The 19,845-nt window shown below is 39.8% G+C and overlaps 1 protein-coding gene across 2 annotated transcripts; it reads right to left on the bottom strand.

Annotated features, from left to right (window-relative positions):
- Nucleotides 1–90: 90 nt before the first annotated feature.
- Nucleotides 91–15,587, bottom strand: LOC118597861 (rhombotin-1-like). 2 transcript variants are annotated; one of them, XR_004947987.1, is made up of 5 exons: nt 15,105–15,587; nt 14,092–14,305; nt 6,841–6,966; nt 6,340–6,499; nt 91–519 (listed from the first exon to the last, which is right to left on the bottom strand). XR_004947987.1 is itself a non-coding variant. In XM_024282474.2 (5 exons), the coding sequence occupies exons 1-4, from the start codon at nt 15,124–15,126 to the stop codon at nt 6,394–6,396; spliced, it is 468 nt and encodes a 155-aa protein (XP_024138242.1). In that variant the 5' UTR covers nt 15,127–15,582; the 3' UTR covers nt 91–519; nt 6,391–6,393. The 2 variants fall into 2 exon arrangements, 1 of the variants encoding a protein (XP_024138242.1); XM_024282474.2 differs by having other exon boundaries at nt 6,391–6,499; nt 15,105–15,582.
- Between the last annotated feature and the right edge of the window lie 4,258 nt (nt 15,588–19,845).

Raw genomic sequence — 19,845 nt, 5'->3', positions numbered from 1 at the left:
GTTTTAATCAAAAGCACTTTTCCATAATCAGCATTCTATAAGTAAAAACGTGTTGTCCTGATCTAATTTTATGAATGACAACCACTTAAACAGTTGATAAAAGTCAACTTTAATAAGTCAAGAAAAATCAGTTTGAGATTAAAGGAAAGAATTAAATAACGAGGGTCTGAAGTCTACTGGGTGCAGAGGCAGAAAGCGTGACCAGCTTTTCATCCTTTCCAGAAACAGTTGGAAACGAGTTTTTATCCGTTACAAGTCCCTGTTGGGAAGAGGGGTCGGTTGACTGGAGCAGACGCTCGTCTGCCAGAACAACGGGACAACCACAGAGGACTGGCCGCTCCTCCTCAGCGGACGAAGCGGCTGAATCTGTGTGGCCTGATTGGCTGAACTTCATCCATGAGGCGTTTGGGAGGGAAGTGAGAGCAGCATCAGAGTTCAGTCTGAGGAAGATGCAGAAGAGGAGAGAGCTCTGGTGTCAGTCCAGGGTTCGGCCTCCTCGCTGTGGTTCCTTCTCTTCATCTGCACAGAATGAACACAACTGATGAGATCATCAAATTCATTTCAAATTCAAATGTTACCTGAAAGGTTAGAACTTTGATCTTAAAATGTAAAACGCTTCAGGAGGAACTAATAGAACTCATGGAAGCTGCAAACATGTCTGTGTGAACACAAATCACAGAACCAAAACAGGATTTTAGGCATTTCTATCACCATATGATTGGAACAGTTTTTTCATGCTAAACCTTCAGAAAGCTTAATTAACACAATTTTAGACCATTCTTCATCTTTCTTTGGTTTGCTTTTTGTGGTATTACATGAAACCTTCGGTCAATCCGGCTAAATCACGACTGGTTTCCTATTCTCCAGCGGGTGGGATCAGCTGGGATCACCTGGGATCATCTTCTCTTCTTCTTCTGTGTCTTTTATGTCTCTTAGTTTGAGGTTTTATCTTCTATGTTTTTAACCTGCAAAGCTTTGTCTTAAACATTTTTACCTTCTGAAGTTTTTGTTTTTATGCTTTTAACTTGTGAAGCACCTTGTGACTTTTTGTCTGTGAAAGGTGCTATAGAAATAAAACTTACTTACTTCTATTTGAGTAATATTTTAAATTAAAGACACATTCCACTGAAAGTGTTTAAGGGTTTTGAACATGTTCTTGTAGCATTTTACTCTTGATTTAGGAAATATATATATAAAAAAAACTAAGATTTAAGAGGATTTCTTAGTATTTTCATATTCATCTCACTGTGAATCAGTAGAAGATGAAAAAAGACAAGACAATTTTGCATGTGTTACGTAGAAAATACGCTGGACGACTGACCGATGATGTTAGGTTGGGGTTTGAGGGGGTGTAAGCTAGTTGGAGAGAGTGTAAGCAAAGGGATGATGGGAAATGGTCGCAGGCTTACTCCACTCTACCCCCACCCCCAAGTCAGAGGTAAAATTCTAATGAACTCCTGCCACTCTGCAGAAACTATGTCCAAGAAAATAACAGTTTTTTTTAAATTTTCATTAAAAACAGCATCATCATAATTAAGTGACCACCAGGAACGCTTTGTAAATAGATCAAAATAGATCCAAAAAATGAAAACTAAATCTCATGGGTCCTGTAAATGTCTGTTTTTAACATTTTTAGAAGATATTCTTTTATTTTTCAGTTAGGATGTACAATACATACAATCTACTTAAAGAACAGGACTAGGATGAGGACCGGTCTAATGAATCCCTGCCCCATCCTTATTATTTCACATGATTCACACGGATGAATAAATGAGAACACACAATGAGGATCCATTATAAAAACAATAATATAATCTGGAACACTATATTTACATTATGCTGCATAATCAATCATTTTACATTTAAATTTAAAACAAATACTTAGACACTTTTTCAGGTCACAATCCAAGGAATTCATGTTTTGACCCCAGCAAAGGAAATAATCATTTGTTGAAGTGTAGTATTTACTTTAGGTACTTTTAGGTCATCATTTATTCTGCTATTTAATTTATTTGTAATGAAAAGATTTTGTAAACCACATGGCAGCATGACATTTTTGGCCTCAGCCATCACCAGCAGTGTCTGCAAAGAACATAAATCTTTAAATTTGAGTATTTGTGACTTCAGAAATAGTTCAGAGGTGTTCTCATTGTAAGGAGTCGTATGCAAATAATGATTATTTTTGCAACATTATTAAAGGTTCTAGGTTTGATTCATAACACTTACCCCAGACTTCCAAACAATATAAAAAATATGGAAAAACCAGGGAGAAAAATATGCTTTGCTTGGTAATTTACCAAATATTTAACTTTGTTCAACATTTTTACTTTTTTTTGTTGTTTAAGCAATATGTTGCTTCCATTTTAAATTTTCATCAACAATAATCCCCAAAAATCTTAATTCTTGAATTCTTTGGATATTAACTTCATTCTATATCGGTGTGTGAAGTGGATCATTTTAAAAATGTGAAAACAAAGCCAGCAGAAAACCAACAAGCATCACAAAATCTTGGAGTGCTTTTTGCCGTTCAGATGGCCGAGTCTGAGCGATTCCACAGACTGTGAACATCTGCAGACCATAAACTGTGACAACGATGAGTAAAAAGTGAACCGATCCTTTATGATCCTCAACTCCACCTCAAAGTCAGACCAGAATGAAGATCTGAGGGCATCAGAGCTGGATCAGCTTCAGTCAGCCAGATATGAACCGTGAGGAAGGAGTTTTGACGACTGAATTCTGCAGAAATCATTTGTAATTTCAAAAAGGAAAACAAATGAGAAGCTGATAAAAAATACTGAAAAAAGGATTTATGTAACAAATGTCTGTTGGCTGTCGCAGATACACAGCCGTGGAGCAGCCCAGAACTCTTCCTCAAGCGTACAAGAATTCAAAAAGAACCAGACAAAGGCCCAAACAGGAACACCTCCTCAGAGGTTTGAAGACTATGCTTCTTTCTGTGTGAGGATCCAGTCATGATGAACTGATCTCTGGGCAGCAGAGCTCGCCATGCCGGCCCGCCGCTGCTTGGCTGCCAGTGGCCACCATTGACCCTTTGACCCTTAAAGAGCCGTTCAGGTCGATTTCTGACTGACCACAACCCAGGAGGAGCCACAAACGCTTACTTTAGCCTTCAGGAAAAACAAAACACCTTTTTAATTTATCTAAATGTTCTTATTATAATAAATCAAATTAGAAAATGTTGTTTTTTTAGCATTAATAAAACAAAAACATAAGGAGAAATGTGTATTTTTCTAAATATGAACTAATAGGACTTCTTTTCAAAAGACACGTTGTTTTATATATGATCATCTGAATGCAGCAAATACAGAACGATTGCAGCTAAAAAAGGGTTCATTTCCTGTGTGGTGGAAATCAGACAGAAATATGTATACCTAGCAAACCCAAATGAGATAAGAGCCAATTAAGTGACTCTTACTACATTATTGAACCATAAGGTCCACATAAATTCTTCATTTTTTAATCTTAATTAGAAAATCTGCCTTATGATTTGGTGCACTTTAAGGATGAGTGCCAGTTGTGCTTAATAACCTCCAATTAGTTTTCTGTGCTTAACGGTGCTCAAAAATCTGCCAAAATGTTTTAGTGCGACTTTGTTAAACTACAAAGTCACACTATGTGATGGTGTTGAAGAATTATGGGTACTGTAGTGCAGAGCCTCATCGAGACAATAATAAAAAGATCCCCAGTTTTATTTTTACTTTGGGTCAACTACATCTTTGCTGACAGCCCTCCTCTTCATTGCGAAAGAGAGATTCAGTTCATATAATGTCAGGAGTCAGAGTTCTGTCTCCCCCTCTGGTCACCGGCGGGAGCTGTTTCCAGATTTCTAAACACACTACATTTCCCAGCAACCCCAGCTCACAGTCCTCAGAAGCCGCTCAGCTGACTTTCATAAGACCGGGTCTGCAAATGAGCCTATGGACATGCATCGGCCGCATTTGAAATAGTAACAATGTTTTTTTTTTTACCTGTCCCTTTTAAATAAAAGCGCCTGGATTGTGGTGCATGTTGGGTAGTTTTTGCTCTGACATCACATGTCAATCATCATAAAAGTATCAGAGGCGGGTGCAAGGCGCCTTCCAAGGAGAGTGCAGCTGGAATCTGGCACTGCGCTGACTGCAAGCTGCCTCAACGACTACAAACAATGCATTGTGGGAAACGGTGTCCTGACAGTTCTTTCTATTATATTTACTATTATATTAACTTAATTTAATTATTATTATATTAACAGTTAACCAAATGTTAAGGACAACCATAACTTCCCGTTCTCGTTTAGTCTCACTTCCATCATGAGAAAAATGCCCTAAGAACATGTTAAAAAGAGCCAAATCTTTCAGCTAGTTGCTTTTTTCATCAACTTAATCACCATTTCAGAAAAACACACCTTCTGAGTTGAAATAATGATGAGCGGATCAGGAGTATGATTAATTCTGACCCCCTTTGCTATGACATACGCTGCTAACAGTCTAAAAACAGATTGGATGTTGTTGATAACCTGTTCCTAACGAGTCCCCTGGGCGTTATGTGAGAGGAAACTGAAACAGTTACAACAGAACCTCAGAATACAGACCTGCAGAACGCCGCGTGATTACCCGAAAAAAACATTTCCAATTTTACACAGAACAACCTCGCCACCAGGAGAATTAGTGTCAACACTAACGGGTGGGGAGGACCATTCTTTGTTCAAACCACACTGAGTCAGATGACAAAACAACACACAGTTGAAGCTTCTTGAGTTGTATGACATCATGAGGTCGTTAATGTGAAAACACGAGCTCATAAAGACACATCTAAAGCAGTTATTCCATTTTACATCGTTTTTTCAAGGCTTTCTAAGATACTAAAGTGCATAACCTGAGAGTTACTTGCTGTTCAGTCTGTTAAGATGCAGTCATAAGCAGTAAAGGGAGCTAGAATATGGTGGGAATAAGATAATAAAGTAGCAAATAAAACCTACATCAACCCAAACATGGAATAATATCTGATTATGGCTCAATAAAACTAAAATGAAAAATGAAACAAAATGTCACAAAAGACACATCTGAAATGTTAAATCTGTTAACTTGTTAGCAAAGAACGAATTTCCAAATGTTTAAAACTGGCCCAGTGCTAAATCAGACCACTCTTTGGTTTCACTTGGGAAACTGAGAAAAAACAATGTATGACATTTGATTGTGTTACTTCGGAAGAGGATTAGGGCCACTGAAAAGGGAAAAAAAGCCCATGAAAAATTCTGACTTTAAAGTCAGAACTCTGAATTCATAGGATAAAATACTATAAATAATATACTATGTGAGAGCTAGCTTACTAGCTAGTGAGCTAGCTCTCACTATTTAGTGAGTGTGAGTGTTAGCTCTGGTCCAGGGCGGATCACTATGCGCCTGGACCAGAGCTAACACTCACACTTCATCACAGAGGAAAATGTAAAGTGGCCTGTGATGTAAAATATCATAATGATATGTTTATATATTAATTATTATTATTAAGCAAAGCAGTCAAAACATTTGATAAACTCAACTCGTAGCATGGCTTCACCTGAACACACTAAGGTAAAATGGGTCACTTACAAAAAAGCTTTCTCATTAAAAATAAATAAAACATTCATTTTAAATCTGAAAGCCATCAGCAAAAGTATTTTATAACATTATTTATATCTCAACATTAATGTTTTTTTATTAACTCATCAATGACAGCTAGAATTAGAGATGCTAGTGCTCTCAGCGCAGGGCTTTTTGGTGCACTCTCACAAAGAAGCTTTATTTAATTACATTGTAAATTGACTTTTTCCCACCATATTCAGTGTGTTGACTTTATTTTAATGCCTGTTTCCTTTTTTTAAAGAAACTTGATGGTTACTGACACTTTGTCCCTTTAATGTGAGCCCATGCACCCCTTACAGATTACGTTTAATGGGATGGGGCTAAGCTGCATGTCTTTGTCGCCTCGTGGAAAACATGCATGTGTGTTACTTTAATGATGCTACACAAAACCTTCTTCTTTTAAAGCAGAGTAAACTGGCTAAATGGCCAATGTTGAGTAAATTTAGTCTAGAAAGACACCAGAGGCCACTACATTATCATGTCAGTGAGATTTGAGGGCCTCTTTGGACCAAGGATGCTGTCCCATTTAATACCTTCATCAAATTAACCTTTTTACATGCAAAATGATATTTCAGCTTTTTATTTGTTGTTATTGGGTAGCTTTGAGTAAAAGTCATGTTTAGTTTTTCTCTGGATGGGCTTAAATGTCCTCAGCCTCCATATGGTCTAATACGACACGGTCTTGTACTTGGTCCAGATTTGTGTGTGCATGGTTTACCTCATTCTGTCAGCTGGTTGAGGCTGCAATTCATCGTCATCAGAATATTACCTCTTATTGAGGCTGCCTCTCAGAGCTACCATTAAGATGGCCTCCTTCATAGTCCAGCTGGCACAAGATCATGTTGTTCTTGAGGAAAAACTTGTCTCCCACGCAAAATCTGCAGAGAGAAGTAAAATGATGAAACGGCGAGCCTTGAATCTCGCTGGGCTTGAAGTTAATCATGACGTCCCCCACCAGCACTGCATCCGTGTTTTCATAGATCATGCATTCACTGCTGTGATAATTAGAAAATTAATCTTGCGTGACTGTGGCCTGATTAACTTTCCGAGTGATATACAAAGTCTTTAACCCCTCCAGCTTTCACACCGTGTGGATTTCATCACGTTCTGATTACAAAGCACTGGTAATATGTTCATAATGACCAATGAGCTCACAGTACACCTCCCAGATAAGTCAACTGAATTTGATCTCCCCGGCTAATTGCTCCCCTAATCTTACCTCTGGCGGCAGAGCTGACAGGCGAAGCAGTCTAAATGGTAGACGTTGTCTCTGGCTCTCATCACCATCTCAAAGGCGGGGATCAGCTTACTGCACGCTGCACAGTTCCCCGTCACCCCAAAGAGCCTGCAGAGGGGGAGAGGGTGACCAGCAGGCCTTTAATCTGGATGCACACATGGATACATTTCAGATAGCATCTGCAGGGAGAAGAAAGCGCTGAGATAAAGGGTTCCTGTGTCTCACAGATGCTGCTCATGCTGCGTTTCAAAACAATCATTTAAAAGTGGGGACCTGAACATTTGTGAGCTACTTCAGGTGTGGAAACGATTCGGATCATTCCCCTAATTGCAATTATGAAGCGACGACTCGGTGAGTTCCACATAATAAGAACTGCCGTTGTGTCATTAAACTATGGTTGCAACAAACCATTAATTTTATTACTCTTTTTTCAAAGTTTTACTGGCTACTCTGAGAATTTGAAATGTTTGTAGCTATAAAGCTGTCAAAGCAGAAAAAACACGAAATGTTGAAAGTGAAATTCTAATTCCAAGTAGTAAGATTGTCATATTTTTGAGCTATAAATTGTAGCAGCCAGAAAACATACATAATAATAATGAAGAGAAAAAAAAAAATCGCACTGGACTTCACCGTGACCCCAAAACCGTGACACGATCCGAACCGTGAGTTTTGTGATCCGTTTCACCCCTAAAAAATCATACATGTCGGACCTGAGCATAGCCACCACCGGGCAAACCATGCAAAAAAACGCGACTTTTACTCTGAAATATACAGTAACTACATACTGTCGCTTCATCATCTGCTGCACACAGATCTACTTACCAGAGATTTTACTGGTTACCAGATAAAATGTTGTTGCTGAATCTTTTTTTTTATTTTACTGAGAAGTTATGTCTGGTCAAAGTTATTACGATTTGGCTGTTAAATTAAGAGACTAATGTTGTTTCCATTGTTAAAAACAGAGTGATTAAAGACTCCAACAACGCCGTCAGCCAGCTGGGAATAAAAGAAATGTGTTCCTGTCTTTTAATAAAGTCTGCTTTATTCTGGCAACAAAGCGTGAAGTCAGAGTTTTAGTTTTTTGTCCATATTAGGCGCCTGCTACTTCAGCAAAACTTTATTTTCCTAGAAAAGTCAGTTTATTCTAATTCTCATAACCAAATGAAAATTCAAATCTGTCCGGTGAGGATAAAGAAAAAGGAAAAGACAGCAGTAAAGTGTTTTATTTTTATAGACCAGGATATCACTCTTTTTTCGAGTCCAGCTAACTAACTACCTGAGAGGCTCTCAGCTGCTGCTTAAAATAATGTTCAAGCCATCTGCAGATGGTTTCACCTCTCATTCACCTCCAGCAGAATGAACAAATAGCTCTCACAGCCTCAAACGGATGAAGACAAGTGGCTGATTTCCATAGTCTATTAGAGGCCAAAGAAAAAAGGGAGACTTGGGAGGAAATATAAAAAAACTGAAATCCATAGAGTAACAGAGGAAAGCGTTGAAAACCCCCCAACCAAGGCAACAAATGGAAAACGTCATCAAGTGAGTGACTAACGCGGGAACAAAAGCGAGTCCTAATTAACAGAATGTTCTGATCTAACGAGCCTGAGTCCTTCACAGGCACCTGGTGGGTTTTTCCCCGTTCCTTAACGAGGCTACGAAGCTCAATGCTAATTCTCTACTAATGGTCCAATTAAAAAAAATCACATGGTTTTAATCCCGCTCTTCAAAGGCTTTTGGTCTGCGCCCTTGCGATGATGAGGAAAACAGGAGGCAATCTAGCCAATTTAACTGTCAAAAGGGTTTTGGTCTCTTAAGTGCAGCACAGCTAATGAGCGACTTAGCCCCAACCAAATCCAGCTGGATCGTACATGAGACTAACACATGAGCTCAGCAATGTGGCTGAGAAATCAGGAGTTCTCCTGCTGACCTAACACCATTGGCACATTTCTAAAGTTAAAAAAACGCATTTGAGCTCTGAAACTAGCCACTTTAGCCAGCCCCTCATTTGAAAGTGTGTGTTGTAAATACAGTCTGCTACAATAACTGTCATAAAAGTTATCATGTTTTATTGGCATTAGGTCAAGCGTGTAGGTCACATAACACTGCATGTGTCCCTAATAAAATAAACTCTTGACATGGGTTTGAACTTTGTTTACACTTTCAGGGCAGCCTTTAGCTAGCTTCACTAACAAAAGCTAGCTAATAGCAACGGAAGTTTGTGTTGGTTTATCTCCTTTTTCTCAAATAAATGCTAATAAATCTGGTCTTTTCCTGTTTTTAGTTTCAAAGCAACATAATTACCATATTTATGTGAGCTGCAAATGAGCAGACTGTATATGAGAACTGGACTGAGTGACCCCGGCCTCTCGTGTTCCAAACAGGAAGTACCTGCTGGTTCCAAAAAGTCAAAATCCCATAGTTTTCTATAGAGAAATGAACAGCTACTCAGTTGTCCTATGGTCAGAATAACCTACATTTTCTCACCATCTTCTTGGTAATCCTAATTTTTATTTTTATTATATTTTTTTCTGTAGTGCAAGTTATTAAAGTTATAAACTGGCCAATCAGATGCCTCAATAAAAATATGCAGTTTCACATCAAATATTCAAAGTGTTTGATTGACAGAATCTCTGTAGCCCACTTTCAGTGGAAGGGGCGTGGTCTTCCAACATGCTCACTCCTGACTGGAGAGAGAGGTTGCCATAGAAATGGTGACTCAAACCAACCACTGCTCACAGACAATTTCTGGTTCCAACATGGCAACTGAATTGACTTCATTTTGTTGGAACCAGAAAAAGACATGATTTATGAGTGACATCACACTCACTCGGTCCAGATGTCAAACAACACTTTGCTAGCTGAAGACATCTCTGTGTAAACTTCAAATACTTTGCTTTATCTAGAGTTGTGATAAAGCCAAAAAAAAAGTGCAAATTCCACCTAAAATAGCTCTTCAAAAACATGTCACGAGTAGCTTCACCGCTTTAGGAAAACCGACACACCTCACTGTGGCTAAGCTAGCTATTGTGTCTCACTCTAAATCTTTCAAATAAAACAAAAACAAATAATTTTACATTTTTTCCTTTATGTATTTTTGAGCATAGAGTTATTGTAACAGTTTTAAAAATCTTAAAAGCAAACATATTTTATTTAATTTCAGAGAAAAACAGATAGAATAAAATATGCTAGTTTGATTCAAGATGCTCAAGTATTCTTTATAAAGTTATAATAATAACAACTTAACAGGAATACGTTTGTTTTTTTGGTAAATATAAAATCACAGCACTTGTTTAAAGAATGATCTAAGAAGATGCGGTCTGTACCTTTCCTCTGCTTATTTTCAAATCTTGTAGTTTTGACGTTTTCTCTTTCAAAGATGAACCTTCCCATTTAAATTTAGGAAAAGACCGTCATGCTTGGTGTCAGTGTAGTATTTAAACCATTGAGTTGATTTATTAGGAAGGCTTTATAACCTGAAAGTTCTCTGACTGTATTTTGTATCCATAAATCTTCTGTTCACTGACTTCTAGAAGTGCTGAATGTATGTTTCTGTCCATCACAGGAAAGATGTGATAAAGCAAAGAGGCTGAAATTTGAAGTAAATCATAGTTTTTAAAAGTTTGACTTATTTATGTGTTATTGTAACTGCAATAGTAAAGTAACAAAGTAAAGAAGGATTCACTCTGAATCCACACGAGTGGATTCAGAGTGTTGGCAGTATTGGTTGATTAGTTTTTTTACTTTTCGTATTTCATTTCAACTGTACCTCCATTAGATTGGCTATTTCAATCCAACGTTACTGTCAAACTACACCAAAAGCCGTAGTCAAAGGCACCCATGTGGGTGCTGCAGGTTTTTGGGTGTCCTGGCCCTGGAGGGATGTAGACAGGAGGGAGTGCAGGTGTATCTCTCAGTCCCCGTGAGGCTCGAACTGCCGCCTTAAAGTATGCCATCCAAAATCAACTTTTTCAGCTTTTAAGTGTATTATAATGTTTATCATTCCTCATTATAAAGAACCCCAAACCAGTATTTGGATTTGTTCACGCATTTCTGAGTACTCTTCTAAAAACCTGCACCACCCCTTCCAGGAAGAGTCTGCTGCAAGCACCGCCCCCAGGCTAACACACACTTTCTCCATCAAGCTAGCGGTGCTCAGCTGAACACTTTGAATGCATAATAGTTTATCTACCAATTGTGTCCCGTCTCAAAAAAAATGCTGGGTCTAACAGATGTTTGTGACTTTAAAGTTTAGACACGGAGCTCCTTTAAAGTCCCCCTCCCATGAAAATCCTGTTTTTAGAGTTTTTAACATGTTTTTGTCATTTCTCTTCTGAAAGAGAACAAATGTCATCAGAAATCATTTTGTTTTTACATTTCCAAGTATTTCTCCTTTTAAATCAATCAAACTGTCTTGGACAGACTCTGTTTGAATGAATGATCTTCTTTCCATCAACAGCTCTGCTGCACATGCACTAAACCCTCATCTGTTCCTAGTGTCTAGTTCAGGTTCTGGAGAAGAGAAGATGGTATCTTCACATTGACTGCAGTCAAATGAGCCGCCGTTCACATTTCTGTGGTCAAATCAGCATCACTGGATTTTTGGTGTGAGTTTCATCCAATACTTACGGTAGCAGGACTGAGAACGCTGGAAAATCTCCACCAGACTCCACGGAGCTTCTTGATGTGACCACGGAAATGTGAACGGCGGCTCATTTGACCGCAGTTGGAAAGGATTGTAAATCAATGAAAGAGCATTTTGATGTTAGCTTTGATTATTTTATCAAGAACTCTGAGAAACCAATGATTGAATGTATTGATCACAGTCAATAAACATTGGAGAATTAGCTAAAAGAGTCTTTGGCACGGTCCAGTACGGGGCGGTCCGGTACAGTGCTGTCCAGTACGGTGCAGTCCCGTACAGAGCGGCCCGGTACGGGGCAGTCCAGTATGGTGCGGTCCGGGACAGTATGGTCCAGTACCGTCTGGTACGGGGCAGTACAGGGCGGTCCGGTACGGTGTGGTCCGGTGCAGTACGGTCCGGTATGGGGCGGTCCGGTACATGGCGGTACGGTACAGTGTGGTCCGGCACAGTGCGGTCCGGTGCAGTACGGTCCGGTATGGGGCGGTCCAGTACGGTCCGGTACATGGCGGTCCGGTACATGGCAGTCAAGTCCGACAAAAGCTGGTATAGGCTCCAGCAACCCCACGCCTTCCAAAAGGGATTGCCCAACCCTACTTCCTTCCAGGGACATGCACAGGCTTTTTGAGGGGCTCAAAGTTAGAAAAGGACAACACAAAACGCGTTTTATGTTTGTTTGTCTTATGCTTTAAATGATATTGAAATTAACGAAAATATAAATATATGAAGATACATTAGGAAACAATTACTCAGCTAGGTGATACAAGTGTCATTGTTTATGTAAACAATTTATTATCATCGACTTGGGAAAACATCCAAAGCATTAAAACACTGAAGGCTCTTTATTTTGTCATTGTGACGCAGCAGAATCAACATGAATCAAGTTTAATATAAATTGTAATATTTTAAACACAGATCCAACAACTTTCCTTGTCAGAATGTTGAATTATTATTATTTAATGTCATTATCAGACTGTTGCTGTGAGGATTTGAGTGTTTCAGTGGAGTTTTAGTCAGATTGTCTCCTGTCACTTCAGGTTCATGGTGATCGTCTGCAGCTGTTTTCATTTTTGTTAATTGTCCTCAGTGTATAAAAGGTTTTCAGTTCTACATTGTCAGGTCATCTGCATTTCCTCTCTTTATTTCTCCATGGGTTTTTATCCCATTGTAGTTTATTTATTTTGGGTTTAAACACATTTTCCTGGTTTTGACAGCTGTTTGTTTTATATTCACAGCCAGCTACACTCTCTTTTGCATCCTGTCCTTTAAATACATGATTTTGTTATGAATTTCAAAGATTTTAATACAAAAAATTGAGAAATGGAATGAAACAAAATTGAAAGAAGGCAATTTTAATCCAAAAATATGACATTAAACAGATTAATTTAGTTTCAGGCCTGTAAAGAGGAAGCTATGTACTCCCCATAAATATGGCTCTTTTATTTGTAAAATTCCCTCAGTTTTTTACTGTGTACTTAATACCCAACTTCCTGTCCCTGCACGACCTGTGTTCTGACTTGATGCTCCGCGCTCAGTCGTCAAGCTGAAGTAGAAACGGACTCCTGGACTAATATAGAGCGTTTTTCTGAAATATAACCTCATTTAAAGTTTGTTGAAAAGTTAGACCAGAACTCACAGGTTTAAGCTGTTTTACTGTCACACCTCTTCAGTTCTCTGAGGAGCAGCAGAAGTTTCTCTCTTTCTCTCTGAGTCTGAGTGGAGTGGAGGTACGATAGAACACCGGGGGGCTTTCGTGGCAACGTTTTTTTTCTTATATCACTAACAAGAGTTAATTCATGTAAATACAAATAAACACTTAAAAATGGTAAAAAAAAAAAATCAAAAACAAAAAAAAATAGAACGGGGCAAAAAGGGCAGGAGCTCAAGCACCCCTAAGGCCCAATGTGTGCACGTGCCTGCTTCCTACACATTACCTGTTGTCTAAAACACAAGTCAAACTCAAGTGAACGTCCACTTAAAACTGTAGCAAAAAGAGGCAAAACTGGAACCCATGTAGAACAAGCTTCTCTCTTCTGACTCAGAAGGTCCTGGTTCAAATCCTGGCAGCATCTTCCTGTGTGGAGTGTGCATGTTCTCCTCGTGCATGTGGGTCTTCTCCAGGTTCCTCCCACTACCCCAAAGCATGCTGCAGAGGTTCATTGGTGACTCTAAATTGTGCCTGAGTGTGAATGGGAATGTGTGACCTGTGTAGGGTGTACCCCGCCTTCATCCAACAGAAGCTGGTATAGGCTCCAGCAAATCCCCACCCCCACCCCCCACCCCACCCAAAAGGGATTCAGAAAATGGATGGATGGATTTAACAATGATTCAGATCGTACTGAAAGGTCGGCAGCCTGCCTGATCCATTACTGTTTTTCCAAACTGGAAGCTCTCTGCTGACTGAAGCATTCGGTGCCAGCTTTGTTAAACACTTAAACCTCTGAGGTACAACGTGCTCCAGAACCAAGAAAAATCAGTCTGAACACTTCTAGTGAGCCCTGAAGTTAAAGCAGGTGAAACACATCAGACTTTAAAAGATTAACTTAGAGCAGCCAAGAGTCACGTCCTCCATGTCCTCCTCTTGGAGGCCTCACCTGAGGTAGTCTCTGCGGCAGAGGATGAGGTTGGAGCGGGTGTAAAGCGTGGACCCCACCCGGCCCAGGCGGCAGTCACAGCAGGCGCACTTCAGACAGTCCTCGTGCCAGAACCGGTCCAAGGCCTGCAGCATGAAGCGGTCCCGGATTTTCCCATTACAGCCGGCACAGCCTCTGGGCTTCTCTCTGGACTGAAGGGACACGAGAGACACACCTGAAAAGACATGAGCAGGTGAAGAGTGACGAGAAGTCTGAGAGGCAACAGCTTCAGCAACAATGTTACAGGTGAAACGATTAATCGACTTAATCGATGAATGGATTCCAATCAACCAGATTGATCCGTCTTGAATCAGTCTAAACCCAGGGTGTCAAACTCAGTCCCACGGGGGCTAAATTCAGAACACACCTTAGGTTGCTGGCGGAATAGGGAGTGATTTTTGTTCCACCATGTTGCAAGCAAAAGTCAGTTTTTAGATCAAAATTTGCTAAAATGCAAACAAATATAAAATGTTAAGAATAAAGATTCATAACATGCAAAAATAAAATTTAATATTTGCTTTCAAAAACATTGCTTTGCATTTACAAACTTGTTTTTTTGCTTTCAAAAAGATAATTTTGTGATTGCAGCACAAATACTTTTAGAAACGTTGTGTCTCAAGTTATGACATGAATTGTTAAAATTAATTGTTGTTAAACAAAATTATATGAAACTCTTTATGTTGTACTTAAATGCCCCCCCCCCTTCAGATTCAAAAAATGAACTTTTGATGAATTTGTAGCAGCTTCTTGTCATCATTTTGCTGTAGCTGCTCCTGTTTTTAATTCTTGTTTTCCTCCATTCTTTGATGAAGTCTTGTGGTTAATTAGAGGCTGTGAGCGGCGCGCGTGCAGTCCTGCACACCCACGCCAGAGTGATAAAGTTTAATGACTGTAACACAACTCCAGCTTGACAGTGGAACAATGAGAGCGGGAAAAGTGGAGCACATGCAGGTGTAGCCGCGAAACCAACTCACTCTCCTCCTTGTCCAGCACCATCCTTCAGGAAAAGGCTTCTCCCGCAGAAACTCCCCTCCTTCCTGCCTGCTGCGTCGAAGCGGGGCGCGCGGACGCGGCGCGTAAAAGAGCCTTTCCGTCAAACTTCGGCTCCGTTCCTCATCGTCCTCGATCGATCGAGACGTCTGCGCTGGATGGGGGGGATCTGCGTCCTGGAGGCTCACCTTTCCTGGCGGAGGGGACGCGTCCTGGAAGCGGGAGTGCCTGCGTCCTATCGGGCTGATGTCAGAGCACAAGTATGTCTGTATATCTGCACAGGCTGCTCCCCTAAAACCAGCCTCCCTCCCTCTCTGTCCCTCTGCAAAAAACCTCCCACACTCAATGTTTTCCTGCTCCCTCCTCTCTCTCTCCCTCTCTCTCTCTCAGCGCCGCGCGCTAATTATATCAAGTCATTATGCTGGGATCTGATAGGAGCCGCCCCTCCTTCTTGGAATCAATTATTCAATAGACAGTGACACACCGGAACAGCCCGGGCCTGAGGTGTTTTAGAATGAGCTTATTCAACTCCAAGGACACCAATTATCTCCGGGGCGACCCGCAGAAAGCCGGGGCTTTTCAGCTCCACAGATGCGGTCGGAGCTGTGCGCGCGCAGATGCGCACCGGTGCCCGGGTAGGGCATGCGCGCGCATCCTCTTCTCTACAGCAATATGCTTTTCTATGCAATATTGATAAGATGTGGTTAAAATATAGCACAGTTGTTGGAGCAAGGACACACTTTCCAACAATTACTTCTGTTTATTGATTATGGATCTAAACGAAAACACATTTATGACAATATTTTTGATTTTTCTGATGGAAATTGCCTATATATTTTCAGAATAGTGACAGGATGATTTCATAGGTTGTCATGACAGGAAGTATGGACTATTTTACAGGTGATTGGATGGCAACTTTGACATGCTCCGCAGGAATCAGATGTTCTGTTTATTCTCCTCAGGGAGCAGTAAACAGCCTCTTAGGGCTGGAGAAGGGGCTCAATCTGGACATGTCAGCAGATTTAAACAGACCCTTACATGATAACCACACCAGGACCATGATCACAAAGAAAGAAGAGTTTTTTAGTTAATATAGATTAAGAAACCACACGCAGGAAGTCGGAGAACACACCAACTCACATTCCTATTTAAGTTACAAATGTGTGCCACTATTTTGTAAACTTTTGCCTTTATTTTTTTACTCTAAACCACATGTGTCAAAGTCAAGGCCCGGGGGCCGGATCCGGCCCTGCGGGTAATTCTATAGATCATTTTATTTTATTGTTATTGTGGCCCAATGTTATCTTGCGCTTATTTCTAATTGGTAAAATTTTAACAAAATATATTTTTATGGAGAGTAAAATATTGAAAATGATTTAAGGTCTAAGTTGATTGGACTAAAATTCCTGCCTGTTTTTATTCATCTTCATATGCTATATTGTGCTTATTTCTAATTTTGACCAAACATATTTTGTATTATTCATAATTATGTTAAAGTTACAGTTTTAAAAACTTTCATTCTCTTTTTGGACTATTTTGGCATTTACTAAGATTTTTTTAGTTTACCTAATATTTTAGCTACATGCTAGCTATTTGGGGATTTTTTTTTTTTTAGGCTAATTTGAAGTCTAGCTAATATTTTAGCTGGCCCCTTGTGCGACCAAGTTTGACCCCCCTGATCTAAATGAATACCAGGGGGAGCATAAATTCTTTATTCAAACTATTTGTACAAACCTTATGTACTGTAAAACCCAAACCCCAATGCTAACTGAATCGTAGCATTCCTGCTGCATACCATAATGTTTTATTACATCTCATTGGGCTTAATCCAATTAAAAGTTTGATCTTCATTGTTATTTGATTATCTAAACTTTGAGTTTGTTGTTGTTGTTTTGTAATAAACAAATCCTAAATCAAACCAAAACTGAACCATGATGTAAAACAAAGTGAAAGTGAATTGTTGCATCTCCAGGATTCAATATTTCCAGCTATTGAAGCCTTCAATTGAATGTGTTCATAGATTAGGTGAAAATTTCTCCTTTATCAGGTTTGATAAAGTTCTTTAAAATCTACTTATTATTTGCACTTTCAATCACTCATGGAACCACCTTTAGAGACCCCCTCCGATCATCTTTGACCTGTTTTCAGGCCTTTTTATCATGATTATGACATTTTTAGTGAAAATGTAAAAATGTCGTTTTCTAGGACATAGATTCTGCAGAGCAGCAGGAATTACTAGACGATCACCTCCTGTGAGCAGGACTGTTGGTGTAGAGTAAGACTTCCCCCATTTCCCATCATCCCTTTGTTTACACTCTCTCCTGCTAGCTTACAGCCGCTCACACCCACAAAACTAACGGTTCAGCAAACACGGTGAGAAATATTGGAGCTATCCAGCCGTACAGATTTGATCCAGATTCCACTTCAGCCGTACATGGATCAGTGCATGAGAATGGAGAGGAGCATGCACTGCAGCACGTATGACACAGCTACACCCTTCTTCAAACAGCATTTTTTCGTTTGCTCCAGATTCATAACATAATTTGAATAAGGAAATGCAAATTTAAGCTGATATGACCTCTTTATATGACCTCTATCATGAGAAAAATGTCAAGATAGCCTGTTAAAAACACCAACTGATTCACTATAAGACCGATCCCTACAAAAACACAAACAATATATCAATATCCCCTAAAGACATCAGTTTTAACACAGGTTCAGAACTGATGAGCAGAGAACTGAGAGCTGTGCTTTTAAAGTGCATACATTTGATTCATGCTGTGGAATTTACTAAGTAAATGACTATTGATGCTGTTACGTTCTCTTCTGTTTGCATATTTCAGTCAAATCAATGAGCTGATCAATAAGGAGTAAAGTTAGATGCCTAGAAGCTTACTCTTTTAAAGAACTGGGTGAGTTTAAACCAGACCAACTATCAAGTTTCGTGTTAAAATGAGAAGAAGCCATCCTAATACATACGTATCTTAATATATTTATTGATATATCTTTCTGTAAGCAGTTGAACACCTTAGATGTGCCTGTGTGTAGCCTTCAAAGTCAAGTTCCACTTCACTGAGGATTTATTAATAGAAATACTACGGGGCATAAAGCAATTACTTTAAGTTAACAGTGAGACCATTATTTGCTGGTGCTGAAAGCTTACTGGGACAGTACAGTGATTTTCCGTGGGTTCTTCAAGGCCAGCACTCACACCAATCCATAAACAACACTGCAGTCTGCTTCCTAATAGATCATCCGGCTCTAAATCTTCCTCATTAGATGCTGCGGCATAAACAACTGTTCCAACATAGCCCCTGGATCAGGGCGCACTAATTAACCAGGACCATCGACCCACTATTCCTCATTATCCACTCTCATCTGATCGCATAAAGGCAGTCGAGGCAGCTAACGATCAACATACTAATTAATCAGCTGATGAGCTGCAAGTGAAGCTCTGGGTTCCCTCTTCATTTGTGAGACACATGGGAGCTAATTAGTTCAATTATTAATGCATCTAATTAAATAGTTTCAGTAGGTAATCATGGTTACAGTCTCGTCCTCCATCGGCTGCAGAGATGTGCCGTACATTAGACCTCTTTTGTCCTTTATTTTGACATACATGCACTGCCTCCACTGAAACGACAGGCCCTGGGTGAACCATTGTGCTCCACTCACAGGGCTGCATCCTGCTTTACTAATTGCTGTAGAAGCCGTCTGCGGATGACAGTAAAGGTGAGCTGTGATTAGAGCTCTAATTAGCTTTCTGTGGAAACAAGAAGCCTCTCCGGCCATCTGCTGCAGCCTGCCATCATGTTTTCTGTGTGAAAAGGGCAGAGACAGATTTAAGTGGGTTCTGGAGAAGGGCTGTCGGTTAGAAATGATGCCAAGAGAGGCTGTACATGTATGCAGTAACAGCTGAATTTAGAGGAAGAAAAGAACAAACACAGATACAACAGGCTGTGGTTCTCCTCAAAGCTACGTTCACACCGGCCTCAGAAACATGCGTGCAAGCGGCAGCTTCCAATGAACAGTCTGTAAACACGAGTATGTGTGGGATATTTCGGGCTCCCACGTCCAAAACTCTCACGTTTACACGTCACTACACAAGTTTTTAAACCAGTTTCTAGGCTCTACGTAAAATGCACAACCATAGAGTAAGCTAATGGTAAATGGTGTATACTTGTACAGTGCTTTTCTACCTCGAAGGCCCAAGCGCTTTACAGTCACAGACACATTCACACGCTGATGGCTTAAAGTGAAGGTTTTTACAGTGGAGCTCCAGTGTTTATGTTCTTTGATTTGCTGAAACTTTTCAATTGTTAACACATTAATTCCAGCCAATTTAGAAGGACTAAAGCAGTTAAACAGTATGTTAAACATTTAGTTTAACATTTGTTTCAGATATTTTTAATGTGTGCTCCCAACATGCTCTTAGAAGCTCAGTAATACACTGTATGCAATATTAAAATGCTTAAACGTTGATATATATCTCTGTCTCGTGTTGAAAATGTTTCCACTTCTTTCTTAAAGCAGCTGCTCCGGTGGGTATCCAAAACCTTCAAGCTAGTACAGTTAACAAATACAAACTTATTTGTACAGAAAAGATCCAGAGAGGAAACAGAAAAAGAGCCTTTAACTGTAAACAAAATACATCTGTATTTAACAGACAAAACCAGGAGTCTTTACTCCACACATGGACATATTGAGGCAGTTGTTCTACAGACC

Source organism: Oryzias melastigma, linkage group LG6 (genome assembly GCF_002922805.2).
Source record: "Oryzias melastigma strain HK-1 linkage group LG6, ASM292280v2, whole genome shotgun sequence".
NCBI classification, from domain to species: domain Eukaryota; kingdom Metazoa; phylum Chordata; class Actinopteri; order Beloniformes; family Adrianichthyidae; genus Oryzias; species Oryzias melastigma.
The sequence above is the reverse complement of the archived record's forward strand: the minus strand, read 5'-3'. Positions and strand labels throughout refer to the sequence as shown.

What these genes read in the sequence shown, in the direction of transcription:
- LOC118597861 (XM_024282474.2), bottom strand. Translation starts at nt 15,126, where the DNA reads ATGGTGCTGGACAAGGAGGAGA. An exon ending in GGTGCTGGACAAGGAGGAGA is followed by an intron (nt 14,306 to 15,104) that starts GTGAGTTGGTTT and finishes ATGTCTTTTCAG; the next exon opens with GTGTGTCTCTCGTGTCCCTT. An exon ending in TGCCGCAGAGACTACCTCAG is followed by an intron (nt 6,967 to 14,091) that starts GTGAGGCCTCCA and finishes CCCCCTCTGCAG; the next exon opens with GCTCTTTGGGGTGACGGGGA.